Source organism: Pelophylax lessonae (genome assembly GCF_965119305.1).
Source record: "Pelophylax lessonae genome assembly, chromosome: 8".
In the NCBI taxonomy this organism is placed as follows: Eukaryota; Metazoa; Chordata; class Amphibia; order Anura; family Ranidae; genus Pelophylax; species Pelophylax lessonae.
Genome location: NC_138775.1, coordinates 197,553,496 through 197,567,359, shown reverse-complemented (window position 1 = coordinate 197,567,359; position 13,864 = coordinate 197,553,496). Strand labels below are relative to the sequence as shown.

The window sequence follows — 13,864 nt, the reverse complement described above, 5'->3', positions numbered from 1 at the left end:
AATTCAATGTTTGTATGTATTTTTGTTCTCGTTTAATACTTATCTAACACATCTATGTAACACATTATTGGTTTTGATATGTATACATGTATGTAAAAACTTTTTTTTTGTTTTGTTTCTATTGTGTTCTAGTATTGGGATTAATTAATCGAAAAATCATGTGATGTCAATTAATTGATCCTCCCAAATGGGGTGGACCCTATGCCAGAAATCTTGTGACCTACCATCACTATGTATATATAAAGCTTAGCCAGTTGTACCTCAAATTAGCTCTGAAGAAGGGGGCATGCCCCCGAAACGTGTAAGCTGTATTTAGAGGTTCTACATCCCATCATGGTCTGTATCAGCAAACTACGCCAAGTGGACTTTCTTGGTGGATCTATCATCATACTTTGTGCCTATTCTTTATCCATTTTTGTGAATATGATGTACATACGTTTTTAAACAATAAACAGTTTTAAAGGTAATGCGCTAGGTTAGTGCACCCTCCTGCATTTTTTCTTTTCAGTTTCCTTTGAGGTTTTCCCAACACTTTATGAGTGGCAGCACAGCAGGACAACGACAATACCAGCTAAAGTCGGTTTCCAGCTATCCAAGTTGTATAAACAACCCCTCAAGCGCAGGAGCATTTATTTTCTTTGTAATCCATGTTCCACCTGTGTTTAGGGTGAAACATGTAACATGTGCCAGCTAATGCAGCTTCCCCCCTGATCCTCCTTACCCTGTCACAGTGAGCGAGACGGCTCTCCTCGCCGATCAGCGAGTGCAGACGGACATCCATTGGCTGGCACCTGCTGATCAGCTTGTGCTATGTCTAATCACAGAACTGCCATGGCATCGGCAGCACGCCCCCCTCCCTGGAAGTGCTGGATCATGTACTAGGTACATGATCCAGCGCAGGAGAGCCGCCTTGCCACCATACATCTAAGTGACGTGGTCGGAAAGCAATTAAAAACATTTTTACCTACAAACTGTAAGGGAAAAATCTATTGATTGTAAAAAAAACTGTGGTAATAAGTTAGTATAAAAAACAAAACAAAAACAAACCTTTGCTTATGTTCAATGCTAATAACAAATTTTGCATCTTTTGCGAGGATAGAAGCAGCATGTTGTACTCCTTTCCTGGTGGCACAAAACTAAGATTTATATTTCAGAATGAGCATAATTCTTAGAGGGAACAAGAAAATGAATAGTAAAATTGATAAAAAAAAATACTTACCACAAGCGTTGGCTTTTGGTCAGAATAGGTCTGTATAACACCTGCTACCTTATAGTTAAGGGTTAGATCAAATTTATATTCTGTTTGATTAGAGCCACTAGGATATCCTAAAACTACTTTACGTAGTTTCACTGGCCGGTGAGATTCATCCATTTTCATACAGATGGCTTGGCAATGTCCGTCTGATAGCCACTCTGCAATCTAAAGAAAAACATTTTTTTCTGCTTTTAGAAGTATTTTTTGGTTTCTATATAACAATTGTGATGGTGACATTACAATACACTTAACTTGTTACCTTCTTTCTTTAATACAGGGTAATTAAAATATGGACTAACCAAAGTAACCTTTACAAAGCCCAATAAGCTAAGCCCAGCAATGTGGCTTACTAAACTTTTTTACTGTCACACTTGCAGCAGGCTACTGGAAGTACAAGGCCAGATTACCGTTGCTGAATACAATCTGAACACATTATCTGCCCCATCATAAAAATATACCTATAGACTGCCTAATACAGTTATTTATGGCCATATCAGGAAATGTTTATATATGGCCTTACCCAAGACTTCTTGGAACCTTTACAAGCAGACAATGGATGTGTTAGAATGGATATTTCCTATTTGACTGCTACTGCCTTCACCCAAGACAAACTGGAATCAGAGGTGTCTACAGATTCCTCTACCACCCCTGTCCATAGGAACAAGCATGCATATTCACCTTAAACAGTATTGTCACATGCCTGAGATTGAACCTGGGTTCTGCTGTCTTTGGGCTGTGGCTCTGTTCCCTCTGCCACTGGGGAGCCTGAGTCCTGCGGTATACACTTTACATAGTACCTCTGCGCCTAGTACTCTCTAGTCCAACCTTGCCTTCCAGCTGCAATCAATCCACAATCAGATCAGCTTAAATTGCAGTAATTCTTGTAAGTAAGCTCCAAAAGGGTGGTGTGAAATGTGTTGGGGAGTGTGGCCTGGCGGGGGTCCAGGCTGAGACTGCCACTTGTCCTTACACAGCCAGTCTTGTCTTTATGTGCGGCTCCCGGGACAACTAGCCTCTTCCTATACTGCTGAGTTACTGAACTATTGTACATCGACCTCTGTTTCCTGGATTACTCTCTGCCTGACTATTCTACATTACACTGCCAGCCTGTGTATGACCCTGCCTGTCCCCAACCATGCTTCTAGATTCTGACTCTGTACCTTGCTGCCAAGACTCCTTGCCTGCCTGACTATGCTAACGACTCCAGTCAAAGCTCAGCTCTGGACTAAACCTTGCAACAGGTACCTTACAAGTACAACTGAAAATTTAACTGATTGATGGATCATGCACTATCCAGGAGCCTTATAAATAAAGTCTCAAGATATCTTAAGTGCTAGAATACACAGTAGATTGTTAACCATATAGTGCTGATATACAGAATCAAAGTCTCTCAGCAAAAAACACTGTTGGTTGAAGATCTAGCAGTTCAGTCAAATGGCTTGCAGCGGACAACCCTTATTTGCAATGGTACGGCTCATCCAGATTTAGGGTGAATTGGAGCCATACCTGTATTGAAATTCAGACAGTTTAGGAAGGACTGGCTGGATTTTGATCCTTGTGCAGCCAATGCAGTTGAAAAGAACTCAATCTACCAATCAACTTTTGTTCAACTGCCCTGTTGGATAAAAGCCGCTCGATAAGCGACTGCATTCAATGGCTGCAGTGTTGATCTGTGTATTCTGACAGCTGGGGAGTCTTTTTGCTGTCAGAATACAATGGCGTAGCTCAGAGGATTCCCCCATCCACTTTGACTGTGAACTAAACAGTAAATGGCCAACTTAAGTGTATGATTGATCTTCTGTCTCCTTAAAGCTTAAACGATAATTATACTGTAAAACAAAATACATTTTGAACATCTTTTATTCAATGATAATGAATTAATATCACAGTTCTTCATTTGAAATGCACCTAAATTGCCAGCAAGAAAAAAAAGAAAACTTCCAAACAAAAATATTTAACTTAGGCTCCAAATAGTAAGCACTATTCTAAGCAGTCTGTTGTAGTCAAGTCAATCCTCTTTAACCATGGAAAACATTGAATACACAAGCTTGATCAATTGACCGGCCACCACCACTGTACTGAATTACAATTTCCCAATACTTATATAGAAGGATATGGAAGGTTTTGGGGGTTCTAGTGGAGGATAGACTAAGTACAGTAGTAGCATGCAAGGATGTGCTGGAACTGGAAAGAGTCCAAAGTAGGGCAACTAAACTAATTAGGGGATTGGAGGACCTTAATTATGAGGAGCGATTACAATCGCTTAATTTTATCCTTGGAGAGGAGACGCCTGAGAGGGGGCATGATAGCGATCTACAAATACATCAATGGCGATCCTAGCATAGGTAAAAAACGATTTAGTCCAAAGGAGTGCAAGAAGACACGTGGCCACACAATGAGATTAGAGGAGAGGCGGTTTAACCTTATGCTGCATAAGGAGTTCTTCACTGTAAGGGCGGTGAGAATGTGGAACTCTCTTCCACAAATGGTGGTAGCTGCAGGGAGTATGGATACTTTTAAAAGACTCTTGGACGTGCATCTCACAGATCCCAACATTCAAGGTTATGGGAAATGAGCAGGCCACTGACACACACACCTATATAGGCTGAACTTGATGGACTGATGTCTTTATTCAACCTCAACTACTATGTAACTATGTATATATGTATTAAACAATTAAAAAAAAAATGCTAACAGGTGTTAGATAATAATTCCAAATTCATAATTCGGCACTTATAGGAGTTATATTATATTCATGGCAAGCTTGTAAAATATTTTTGGTTTTATGATTAATCATAATATTAATATATGTGAATGACTTTGATCAGGTGATTAGTGATAAGGTTCTTCATCTGAGCTGAGGCAGTAAAATGTCAGATATTTCTGGTGTATTTAACTAGCTGGATGATGTACATATAAGGCATATATATCTTGGTATAGAATGTCATGGAAGACAAGAATAGACAGGATACATGTAATACGAGCAATAATATATATTTGTTAAAATACTGTTAAGTAGGATTATCAGTCATAATTAATAGTATTTGTGAGTATTTACTTACTTTATGTAGAATAAGTTGGTAATATGTGTTACATCGATAGACTTTTGGTTATATGACATAACATGAAGATAGTCTCGTCACAGAACAAGAATAGAGTGTTACATGTGGGCAGTGTTGGGTATGTTACTTAAAAAAGTAATTAGTTATAGTTACTAGTTACTTCTCACAAAAAGTAACTGAGTTAGTAACTGAATTTCATCAGTAAAAAATTAACTTATTACCAGGGAAAGTAACTATTGCGTTACTTTAAAAAAAAAAAAAAAATCAAATATGTCAAATAACTTTGATGCCCCCAATATTAAATATGGTAAATTCATGAAATGGACACTAAATAGAATCAATTATTATTATAAAACATTGTACAGTAATCTACACTATTTTAATGTTGCTGTGGGACAATGAGACACCTTTTAAATTATTTTAAATATGATCATTACTATAGTGGAACAATAAAACACAATAGATGGTTTAGAAATTTTTATATTTATTTGCACAGACCTGAGACCACAACTGGCCAACAAACAAGTCTCAAAATAAATTATACTTCTTAGAACTGTACCAAAATAAGTAAATAAAAAAATAATGAATAAACTCTTTGTTGTGCAAAATAAAAATAGAAAACCGTCTCACAACTGTTAGACATAGGGTCCTTTCACACGGCCGCTCAGCTGCTTTCCGTGTGTCCGCAAATCATCCTATTTTTTTGCGGATGATTTGCGGACATCAATGTAAGTGAATGGCACTGCGGGTGTCAGCGGAATACCATCCGCTGACACCCGATTTTCCTCCTGTCAGTTCTGTTCCGTTTTTATGAACGGAACAGAACCCTATTTTTCCTTCCGTGTAAAAAACGGAAAGGAAGGAAAATCGGATGTCAGCGGTGTCATCCGCTGACATCCGCAGTGGCATAGACATACATTATGTCCGCATATCATCCGCAAACGGATGGGATGATATGCGGGCACACGGAGCGGATGACAGAAATGTCATCCGCTCCGTGGAAAAAAAAAAAAAAAAGTCCCGCAGCGGACCTTTCACACGGAGCGGCCGTGTGAAAGGAGCCATACTGTGTAGCCTACTTCAAGTATTTTATACTGAACAATGTACCAAAAATAAACAATAATAGAAATATACATTCTTTGTAGTGCAAATAAAAAATATGAAACTGATATATGTAAAGAAACAGGTAATGAAATATTTTATTACTTGTTTTATATCAGTTACATATTTTTAACCACATCCCGCCCGCCCTATAGCAGAATGACGGCGGGAATGTGGTTGCATTATCCTGACCGGACGTCATATGACGGCGGCAGGATAATGCGCTCTGCTGGTCACATAGTAAACAGGAAGAGCAGTTGATCGGCTTTCCTCAGTACGTGCCTAACGGCTCCTCTGACACTCTGACAGGGGGGGGGGGGGGGGTCGGCACTGGTAATCAGACCATAGATTACCAGTGCAGACCCTCGGGGGGGGGGGGGGGGGATTGCCACTCGAACCACCAGGGATGCCCACCCATGACCCCAGGGATGCCCACTATGGCCACCAGTGATGGCAATCAGGGCTCAGGGAGCCCCCCATTGCCCTCCCCATCAGGGCTGCCCACCAGTGCCCATCATCCCTATCTATCAGTGCCGCCCACCAGTGCCCATTATTGCCCACCAGTGCCGCCTATCAGTGCCTATTAGTGCCCATCAGTGCCGATCAGTGCCCACCAGTGCTGCCTATCAGTGCCCATTAGTGCCCATCAGTGCCACCTATCAGTACCCATCAATGCCGCCTATCAGTGCCCAGCAGTGCCGCCTATCAGTGCCCACCAATGCTGCATATCTGTGCTACCTATCAGTGCCACATATCAGTGCCGCCTATCAGTGCCACCCATCAGTGCCACCCCATCAGTGCCTCCTCATCAGTGCCTGTCAGGGCAGTCTCATCAGTGCTCATCAGTGCAGGAAAAAACTTATTTATTTACAAAATTGTATAACATAAACAAAAAAACTTTTTTTTTTTCAAACTTTTCGGTCTTCTTTTTGTTTATCCAAAAATAAAAAACCTTGCAGTGATCAAATACCACTAAAAGAAAGCGCTATTTGTGGGGGGAAAATGACATAAATTTGGTTTAGGTACAGTGTTGCATGACCGCGCAATTGTCATTCAAAATGCAACAGCGCTAAAAGCTGAAAATTGGCCTGGGCAGGAAGGGGGGGGGGGGGAAGTGCCCTGTATTGAAGTGGTTAATTTGCACTGTACATTTTTATTATTATTGTTTAATGAAAAAAAAAAAAAAAAAAACACTGTTGTCCCCTCTGCCTCTATTCAAATCACTGTCATGATTTGCCAGATAAATCCAACTTTAGCTCCTAAACATTCATTCATTCATTCCATACACTCCTTCCTTCCTAACACTCATCCATCCATGCATGCATTTATTCATCCATCCATTCATCCACCAATAGCATCCTTCCATTCTCCCCATCCATTCAAGCTATCCATCCTAACTTGTATTAAACCAGTGGTTGTATCTCAAAACCAGAAGCTTCTCAAACTTCTGGTCAGAGAGCCTATTCCTCTCTGGAGTGATGACAAGTTTCCCAAGACTAAGAGAGTCTCTCTATTGGGGCACTGGACGGAGTGGCTGGATTATATCTGAGTGAAATTTTCTTTATCAGTGCAAATCCATTTAGAGAGTCTATTTCTTGTGCTCCTGATTTAAAATAATATGCGACTTGACTTTCAGCAGTAGAAGAGGTGTCATCCTCTTCCTCAAAGGAAAATAACTCATCCTCTATGGCTGAGTCTCTGCTAAAGCGGCGTGTTGATGTGCTGGTAGTGGTACCTGCTTGCTGGTCTTGGTCTAGGACACGTTTCTGGCACTTGCAAGAGTCACAGCAGCCAAGACAGCATCCTGGCTTTCCAGCACCTCTGCAAATCCTGTTTTTATTGCCTGGAAATTATAAGAATAGTATGCAAAGAATATATTATTTTATTTATTTTATTTCAGGTACTTGTATAGTGCCGTCAGTTTAAGCGCATCCAAAGGTTGTCTTTGGGAAATAGACGTATGACATGAGTGCTGCCAGCATTGCTGCAGAGGTTGAAGGGGTGGGGGTCAGCCTGTCAGTGCTCAGACCATATGCCATACACTGCATCAAATGGGTCTGCATAGCTGTCAACCCAAAAGGAAGCCTCTTCTAACGTTCATATATACACATACTAGGGCCAATTTAGACATGAGCCAATTAACCTACCACTACTAGCATGTCTTTGGAGTGTGGGAGGAAATAAATAAAATATGATGCAATTCTTGGGTGACTGGTTAAAGATATTAAAATAAATTAAAGTTCTTACCGTCACAACTGCCTTTGGAAGGTCAACTAGGATTTGCAGGCCACTCTTCAGTTCCAAGGTCTTGAAAATCAATGTCTCCAGTGTGGGTAGGAGTGTACCATGGAAATAGTTGTCTTCTCCCTGAAGAATTTCTAAGGCTACTGTAAGTGGCCTCATATCAGTACAGTACTCCCTGATGAACTTATGTTCTTATTCTGTGATGGCTGTCATCCCAAACTTGGACGAGATGTTGTTCAGCTCACCCCTAGGAATCTCACCAATTCGAGCCAGGGCATCATAAAATTAATTCCATCTTGTACTGCAAGGGACCATCAGCTTCTTTGCAATGATGTTATCCACGGTCTCTGCAGCCACCATTGAACGACTAACCATGTTCCATAAGCCTGTACATTTTGCGGTAGCGCTTCTGTATATTGCTTTTGTTTGTGGTTTTGACAGTAACCACTTGTCAACATCAGTACATGAAACAAGGTTTAGGCCCCATGCACACGGGACGTTTTTAACGCCGCTGTAAGCAGCGTCAGGCGTTTTCTTTTTGCAGCCTAAAAACGCCCCTCCATGTTATTCTATGGCCTCATGCACACTCAGACGTTTTTGAGCTGTAAGTGGCTTAGACGTTTTTAGGCTGCAACAAGAACCCACCACCTGCGCGTTCTGAGGACCAGCGTTACAGCGTTAAAAACGCCTGACGCTGCTAAAAGCTGAATAACTTTGCTATAACGTTGCTTAACGTGCGTTAAGCCATGTTATACGTTTTTTTTTCTTCCATTCAAAATCAATGGTTCCCTATGGGATCCTATTGATTTGAATGGAGGTCGCACCGCAACACCGCAAGTCGGATCCGACTTGCGGGGTGACTTGCGCTGTGGGAATCTTGAGGGGGAACGCCACGCCAAAATGGGAAAAAAACGGCGTGGGGTCCCCCCCAGGGTTCCAAACCAGGCCCTTCGGGTCTGTTATGGAATTTGAGGGTAGCCCCATGCCGAAAAAACGGCATGGGGTCCCCCCCAAAATCCATACCAAACCCTTAACCGAGCATGCAGCCCGGCAGGCCAGGAAAGGGGAGGGGACGAGCGAGCGGCCCCACCCCCCCTGGACCACACCAGGCCACATGCCCTCAACATGGGGGGGTGTTGGTGCTTTGGGGCAGGGGGAGCTCTGCACCCCCCACCTCAAAGCACCTTGCCCCCATGTTGATGAGGACAAGGGCCTCATCCCCACAACCCTGGCCGGTGGTTGTGGGGGTCTGCGGGCAGGGGGCTCATCGGAATCTGGAAGCCCCCTTTAACAAGGGGGCACCCCAGATCCCGGACCCCCTCCCTATGTGAATGGGTATGGGGTACACCGTACCCCTACCCATTCACCCCATAAAAGGCAGTGTATGGAAATAACGACAAGAGACGTTTTGGAAAGTTTATTAAAAATCTTCATCCGACTCTTCTTGTCTTCTCCTCTCCGGGGTCTTCTGCTCTTTTGCTGTCCGCCCTTCTTGTCTTCTCCTCTCCGGGGTCTTCTCCGGGGTCTTCTGCTCTTTTGCTGTCCGCCCTTCTTGTCTTCTCCTCTCCGGGGTCTTCTGCTCTTTTGCTGTCCCCCTCTTCTTGTGTTCTTGTCTCCGGGGTCTTCTGCTGTCCCCTCTTCTGCTGTCCTCTCTTCTTTTCTTCTCCTCTCCGGTCTTCTGCTCTTTTGCTGTCGGCTGTCGGCTGTCTTCTTCCTCCGGTCCTCCTCCGACGACGTCTCTGCTGATTATGCCTATCTCCGGTCTCTTCAGCTTATTATATAGCCATTAGGGGCGTGGCCCCGATGACGTCATCTGGAGACCCCGCCCCCTCATGTCACAGATGACGTCATCTGTGACATGAGGGGGCGGGGTCTCCAGATGACGTCATCGGGGCCACGCCCCTAATGGCTATATAATAAGCTGAAGAGACCGGAGATAGGCATAATCAGCGGAGACGTCGTCGGAGGAGGACCGGAGGAAGAAGACAGCCGACAGCCGACAGCAAAAGAGCAGAAGACCGGAGAGGAGAAGAAAAGAAGAGAGGACAGCAGAAGAGGGGACAGCAGAAGACCCCGGAGACAAGAACACAAGAAGAGGGGGACAGCAAAAGAGCAGAAGACCCCGGAGAGGAGAAGACAAGAAGGGCGGACAGCAAAAGAGCAGAAGACCCCGGAGAAGACCCCGGAGAGGAGAAGACAAGAAGGGCGGACAGCAAAAGAGCAGAAGACCCCGGAGAAGACCCCGGAGAGGAGAAGACAAGAAGAGTCGGATGAAGATTTTTAATAAACTTTCCAAAACGTCTCTTGTCGTTATTTCCATACACTGCCTTTTATGGGGTGAATGGGTAGGGGTACGGTGTACCCCATACCCATTCACATAGGGAGGGGGTCCGGGATCTGGGGTGCCCCCTTGTTAAAGGGGGCTTCCAGATTCCGATGAGCCCCCTGCCCGCAGACCCCCACAACCACCGGCCAGGGTTGTGGGGATGAGGCCCTTGTCCTCATCAACATGGGGGCAAGGTGCTTTGAGGTGGGGGGTGCAGAGCTCCCCCTGCCCCAAAGCACCAACACCCCCCCATGTTGAGGGCATGTGGCCTGGTGTGGTCCAGGGGGGGTGGGGCCGCTCGCTCGTCCCCTCCCCTTTCCTGGCCTGCCGGGCTGCATGCTCGGATAAGGGTTTGGTATGGATTTTGGGGGGGACCCCATGCCGTTTTTTCGGCATGGGGCTACCCTCAAATTCCATAACAGACCCGAAGGGCCTGGTTTGGAACCCTGGGGGGGACCCCCACGCTGTTTTTTTCCCATTTTGGCGTGGAGTTCCCCCTCAAGATTCTCACAGCGCAAGTCGCCCCGCAAGTCGGATCCGACTTGCGGTGTTGCGGTGCGACCTCCATTCAAATCAATAGGCTCCCATAGGGAACCATTGATTTTGAATGGAAGAAAAAAAAAACGCTGCTAAAAGCAACGTGGCAAAACGTGCAATAACGCCAATGGAAAAAGCTACTGAAAGCACGTTTTTACAGCTGCTTTTTCCGGCGTCAGAACTAACTTTGACGTACGTTTTTTCTAACGCCCCGTGTGCATGGGGCCTTAAAGTGTGAGCAGCACACCTGTGATGTGGCGGCAAAGTGATCACAGTTTCACCACCATCATCATCACAACCTTTTTGCAATACATCATTAATGTCCGTAAAAGTCACCTCCTCCTCATCATCCTCCTCAGTGTCCTCCTCCTGGACTGGCTGCGGGGATCTTTTAAAGGCCTTGACCAAATTGGAACCATTATCCGTGACAGTTGATGTAATTTTATGGGATATGCCATAGGATGAGTAAATGTTGTCAAGCTCAATTGCAATAATGTCATGAGTATGATGACCCTTGAATCTTCTGCATGCTAATGCTGCTTTCCTTCGCTTCATGCTGTTTGGATTTATCCAATGTGCGGTTACGCCAAGATAGCTTTTATTATGTGCCGTCCAAATAGCTGTTGTGGAAATATATGCTACATGTTCAAAGGTCTTTTTGAGGTCGACATTCATTCTGGCATACTCAGCATCTATGTACTTTGAAAAAGCATTTTTGCATGGAGGGCCTACCCCCTGTCTCACAGGTATTTTCGCAATGATTGCCCGGAAAGATCCCGACTCAACTGTCGACAACGACATCATCTTCTCAACTATATATATCTGGAAATTATTTTGTTTAATTCTGTCTGCATTACAAGAGTTTGTGGTGGTTAAAAATCAAGTTTCATTTGCTTTGATGTCGTGGCTCCATCTCCTCCTTTGATAGTGGAGCTCACGTTATCAGCTGTGTTCTTGGGCACTAGTTTTGTGGCAGCATCATGAGACAATGTGAGGTGCTTCATTAAATTTGAATTACTTGCCACCGACGTGGAGAGACTCTAATTTCCAGTGCATAAGTTGCACGGCACATGAACATACTTGCCTTTCACCTCAACGAGGAAAAAATTAAAGAACTTAAGAATTTAAGAACTTACCATAAAATTATTTTCTCCGAGTCCTCTGACAGACGCAGCTCTGGAAGTTTCTTTACTAATGGGTTATGTGCGCCCTCTTCAGGAGTAGCTAGGCAGTGAAAGCTTTCACTAGGCACCCCTTTAGGGGCCATCCTATCCACATGACCCCAGACACACCTGCTCATAGAATCAGTTTCTAAGCAAAGCAGTGAAGGGTAACACAACCAACCCCAACATAGAGGGGCAGGAGCTGCGTCTGTCAGAGAAAATAATTTTATGGTAAGCTCTTACAAAAATTCAATTTTCTCTTACGTCCTCTGACAGACGCAGCTCTGGAAGTTTCTTCACTAATGGGACGTCCAATAGCATTGTAGGCATGAGGGGTGGGGAGAACGTAACCAACAACTGTTAATGTTTCAACAAGGCTAAAAAACGTAGCCAACAGTGCAACAGAAAGCTCAACCCCAACAGGAGCTTACCCCAAAATAAAAATTTCACCTCTGAAAGAAAACAGTAAATCTCTTCAGCAAACAAAACCTTGCGGCCAAAGGAAGCATCCGAGGATGCCATCACATCAATCTTGTAGAATTTTGTAAAAATGTGCACAGACTACCAGTTTGCCGCTTTACACACCTGAGCCACAGAAGCCTGATGGTGAAAAGCCCAAGAGGCACTCAGTGCTCTAGTAGAATGTGCCTTCACAGGGAAAGGAGGAACCTGACCCTTCAGTGAATAGGCCTGAACAATAGTCTGTCTGATCCATTTGGATATGGTTGCCGCAGATGCAGCCGAACCCTTACCAGGTCCCTCAGGAAGGACAAACAGGGAATCAGACGTCTGAAAGGATTCCGTGGCTGACAGGTAAACCCTGATCGCCCGGACTAAATCCAGAGAATGCAAAGCAAATTCATTGAGATGCTTGGGTTTCGCACAGAGCGAAGGCAAAACAATATCTGCATTAAGGTGGAAAGCCAACACCACCTTAGGCAGGAAAGATTGGTTAGGTCGCAGAACAACCTTATCCCTACGAATCACCATATATGGCGAGCGGCAAGACAGAGCTGCTAACTCAGACACCCTGCGAGCAGAGGTGATAGCCATCAGAAAGGCAACTTTCTGAGAAAGCAAAGGCAGAGAGATCTCACCGATATTTTCAAAGGGAGGTTTTGCAGAACGGACAAAACCAAATTCAGATCCCACGGAGGTAAAGGGGATCTCCTCGGCAGAGCCAGATGACGCACCCCTTGAATAAAGGTGCAAATCAAAGAATTACTGCAATCCCCTTCTTGCGAAGCAAAGCCAACACCGGAGCCAAAACCTTGGTGAAGACTCTGGGAGCGGAGGCTAGACCAAAGGGTAATGCCACAAATTGATAGTGCTCCTCCGCTACCGCGAAAGAGAGATACCGTTTGTGGCCCTCGTAAATAGGGATATGCAGAAACGCATCTTTTAAATCGATGGAGGCCAGAAAGTCTCCTTGTTGCAAAGATGCCACCACCGACCGGATGGATTCCATCCGAAACTTCTGTACCAGCACAAAGTGGTTCTGCGATTTGAGGTCCAGAATTGGACGCACTTTGACCTCCTTCCTGGGCACCGTGAACAGGTTCGAGTAAAAACCCCGAAACCTGTCCAGCTGAGGAACTGGGACAATAACGCCCTGTGTAAGGAGATCCTGCACTGCCTCCCTGAGATCAGCCAAACCATCCGGAGACAGACGGAGATTTGATGGGAAGAACCTGTCTGCTGGGTGAGACCGGAAATTCGATCTTGTACCCTGTACAAATCAATTTGTGAACCCATTTGTCCAGAATCAGAGACATCCATGGTTGTCGAAAATGACGCAGACGTCCCCCTACCCCTGAACCTGGTGAGGGTGTCCCTTCATGCAGAGGAGGACTTGTCCGTCGAACCGGACTGACCTGCCGTGGGCTTACCCGACCAAGACTTCTTGTTTCCTCCAGAGGCTCTGAATGATTTGCCTTTTTCCTGCGCCCCAGAGGCATGAAAAAGCGCCCGGTAAACCTTGAAGGAAGGTCCCCGCTTACTGCAAGGCGCCTTATCTTTTGAGGATTGGGGAAGAAGAATACTCCTGCCCCCTTTTAGACCCTTGATTAACTCATCCAAGGAGTCACCAAAGAAGCGTTCTCCCAAAAAGGGAAGGTCAGCCACGGCCTTCTTAGAAGCCTGGTCCGCCGACCAGCTGTTCAGCCACACCATGCTG

General features: G+C 44.8%; 1 protein-coding gene across 1 annotated transcript in view; it reads right to left on the bottom strand.

Annotated features, from left to right (window-relative positions):
• HFM1 (helicase for meiosis 1) overlaps nt 1-13,864 on the bottom strand; it is a gene marked incomplete at its 5' end in the record, with an annotated part of 582,583 nt that overhangs the window by 392,673 nt on the left and 176,046 nt on the right. The window contains 2 exons of the mRNA XM_082266347.1: nt 1,048-1,136; nt 1,220-1,420. Coding sequence (XP_082122473.1) covers nt 1,048-1,136; nt 1,220-1,420 — 290 coding nt within the window. The remainder of the gene's footprint in view (nt 1-1,047; nt 1,137-1,219; nt 1,421-13,864) is intronic.